General features: G+C 31.4%; 1 protein-coding gene across 1 annotated transcript; it reads right to left on the bottom strand.

Moving 5' to 3' along the window:
* Positions 1-390: 390 nt before the first annotated feature.
* Positions 391-2,480, bottom strand: LOC100632386 (DNA helicase MCM9-like; the record flags this gene model as incomplete). Its single annotated transcript, XM_020004177.1, has 7 exons — positions 2,462-2,480; positions 2,329-2,414; positions 2,115-2,224; positions 1,958-2,065; positions 1,756-1,873; positions 1,399-1,462; positions 391-500 (listed from the first exon to the last, which is right to left on the bottom strand). Coding segments are annotated over exons 1-7 (615 nt in total), but the record flags the coding sequence as incomplete, so codon positions are not given.
* Between the last annotated feature and the right edge of the window lie 148 nt (positions 2,481-2,628).

The raw sequence follows: 2,628 nt of genomic DNA, 5'->3' as shown, positions 1-2,628 counted from the left end.
ACATATACATGCAGTTCATAGTGTGTAGGAATTTGGAGTCTGATATCAAACATACACACGCATTATTTTAAATTTGTGAATTTGTTGGAAATTGGTACAAAATTTTTGTAAAACAATTCATAAACCATCACAAAAAATTTAGAGCCAAAAGGCTATGCATAAATATTTCGCTCGTCAGAGGAAAGGATATTGTTTTTGTCTTCTTGGAGAAAATTTTTAAAAATCTTTTAAAAAGCTAGGGCGGTCCAGAATTCTTGAATATTGTACAATTTCTAATTATACATGTATTATGTTTTATAACAAGTTTGAGCTGATTGTAATCAAAGCCAGATACTTAAGAATTCTCACAAAAGTTGGTTAAAGACGTACAAAGAAATTATTAATTATTACCTTAACAGCAGCAACAGTGAGTCCAGCACTAGTAGTACCCACTCCAGTAGTTAATACAGAACGAGGACTGAGATTTGAAGCAAACTTGAGAAACTGAGATTTTCCAGTGCCTAATGAAACAAGACAAAACACAGTTCAGTAAGTGTAAGGAAGAATGACTACTGAAATAAGAAACAAGATGGCAACAATTGAAGAAATTGTATCAGGAATCTTTCATAGGGACATCAATATGCAATAGAAAATGTAACAAAAATTGGGCGCAATTTTGAAGGTAATTTTTGCAAAAGTAACCATGGGCATTTCAAAAATTGGGCTTTAAAAATGCACATAACTCAAAAATTTATAGTGAAATCAGCTCAAACACACAATAAAAGGACATTAATATGTATCAGAAAAAGTAATAAAAACTGGGGGTGATTTCAGAGCCATTTTTACAAAAAAAACCATAGGCTATAGCCTTAGATATTTTTCAAAATTTGGCCAATTTTTAAAAATGCTCATAACTCAAAAATTTATGTTGGAATCAGTTTAAACTTTCTACGCAGCATAATCCACAAAAATTGCACAGCTTGAAACAAACCACTCATACAGTATTTTGTTAGGTGCTTTACTATACACAAATGTAGTATTATGAGTTCTTATTATAAATGATACAATGGTCAACAACTCAATTAGAAAGAAGGAGAAAGAGAACAGGAGAATAGTACAATAATAAATAAGTAATAGCAATAGAAAGAGCTTATATACACAGAGCTTAATTACATTCCAGTTACTATGGTGATTATAAAACACTTACCAATAATGTAAACACACTTCATGAATATCATTAACATGGTTTAATAATAATATTACATGTACTGACACATACATTCTATAACAATAATAATCACACATTATATTACAACAAATACATGTAGCATGGAATGCATCATAATGTATATTATACATCAATGATAATCAGATTACATGTACATGTACATATACAGTACAATTCACAGTATATTATACCTGGATCTCCCACTAGTAGTAAGTGACAGTCACCTCTAACACGAGTGCCAGACTCATCAACATACTACAATAAATGAATTTATACATTACTTCACAATTTACAATTACTACATGTAAAATAAATCCTACATTATAATAAAGATTTCATGAAAATACAGACAGTAACAGTACTTAACAGAAGTTTATATGCACTCAACAGTTAAGGCTTTATGACACACGTATGTATTGGTATTATACACGTAAATATCACAGTAATTTACTAATTATACAATATTCAAAATGAGCAGAATAATCAAATTATGGCTAGGAAAATGCAAATAGCAAAAACTAAGGTACATGCATGAATATTAAATTAACCTGGACCTCTCCAACAAGAGCTAAGCATATACAAAGCTTAACTACATATAGTCCAAATACTTGAGGACAGAAACTAGCAATAATTACATTACGACCTTCCAATGGATTGTCCTTATAACTACACCAAAAGGTATCAAAACGACTTCTAAACATTAAAAAAATTAATTCATGATACAATAAAATATAAGAATGAAAACAATACCATTTCATCAGTGATGTCATTCTTCTTTTGACTAGTTGTCTTGAGTACAATGTGATTTGCATGTATAACCACTTCCAACAAACACGTACTACCAGAGCTACAGGTAAGATAGTATAAAGTGTGTTGCAAATTCATTTGAAATTAAAGTCACTCTCACTTGAGAGATTTCCACTGCTGTCTGACAATACCAGGAACAATAACATCATCTCCAGCTTTACAAGAATCCACAAGATACCTCTCTAATACAACCCAGACAGACCTTGGAATCTATACATGTACACAAAGACAAAGAGTAGAAATAATGAGGGAAAAGAACGAGAGAGAGAAGGTACATGTAGAACAGATAGGAATGGAGGGAGAAAATCACTTACATATCCAATCCCAAGCTTTTGCACATGTTCCTGCATTCTTATCTCTTGATAGTCATGGCAGCTCGAAGACTCTGTAATAAACGTGACTAAGGAATAGACAAATAGAAATCAGTACCCTTTAACTGGAGAAAACTTGTAAGAAATACAACCATCAACAGAGCACCTACAAATAAACACATAAAATAACAAGTATTGCTATAAATCATATTTAATGTTCAAGCAAATTCTAAATTTCTCACAAAGTGTGCTAAGTGAGGCACATTTTAAGCACAAACAATATCCAGGGTATTTGGAGCAACA

Source organism: Amphimedon queenslandica, unplaced genomic scaffold (genome assembly GCF_000090795.2).
Source record: "Amphimedon queenslandica unplaced genomic scaffold, v1.1 AMPQUscaffold_12359, whole genome shotgun sequence".
Classification (NCBI taxonomy): domain Eukaryota; kingdom Metazoa; phylum Porifera; class Demospongiae; order Haplosclerida; family Niphatidae; genus Amphimedon; species Amphimedon queenslandica.
This window is presented reverse-complemented; position numbering and strand designations above follow the sequence as displayed.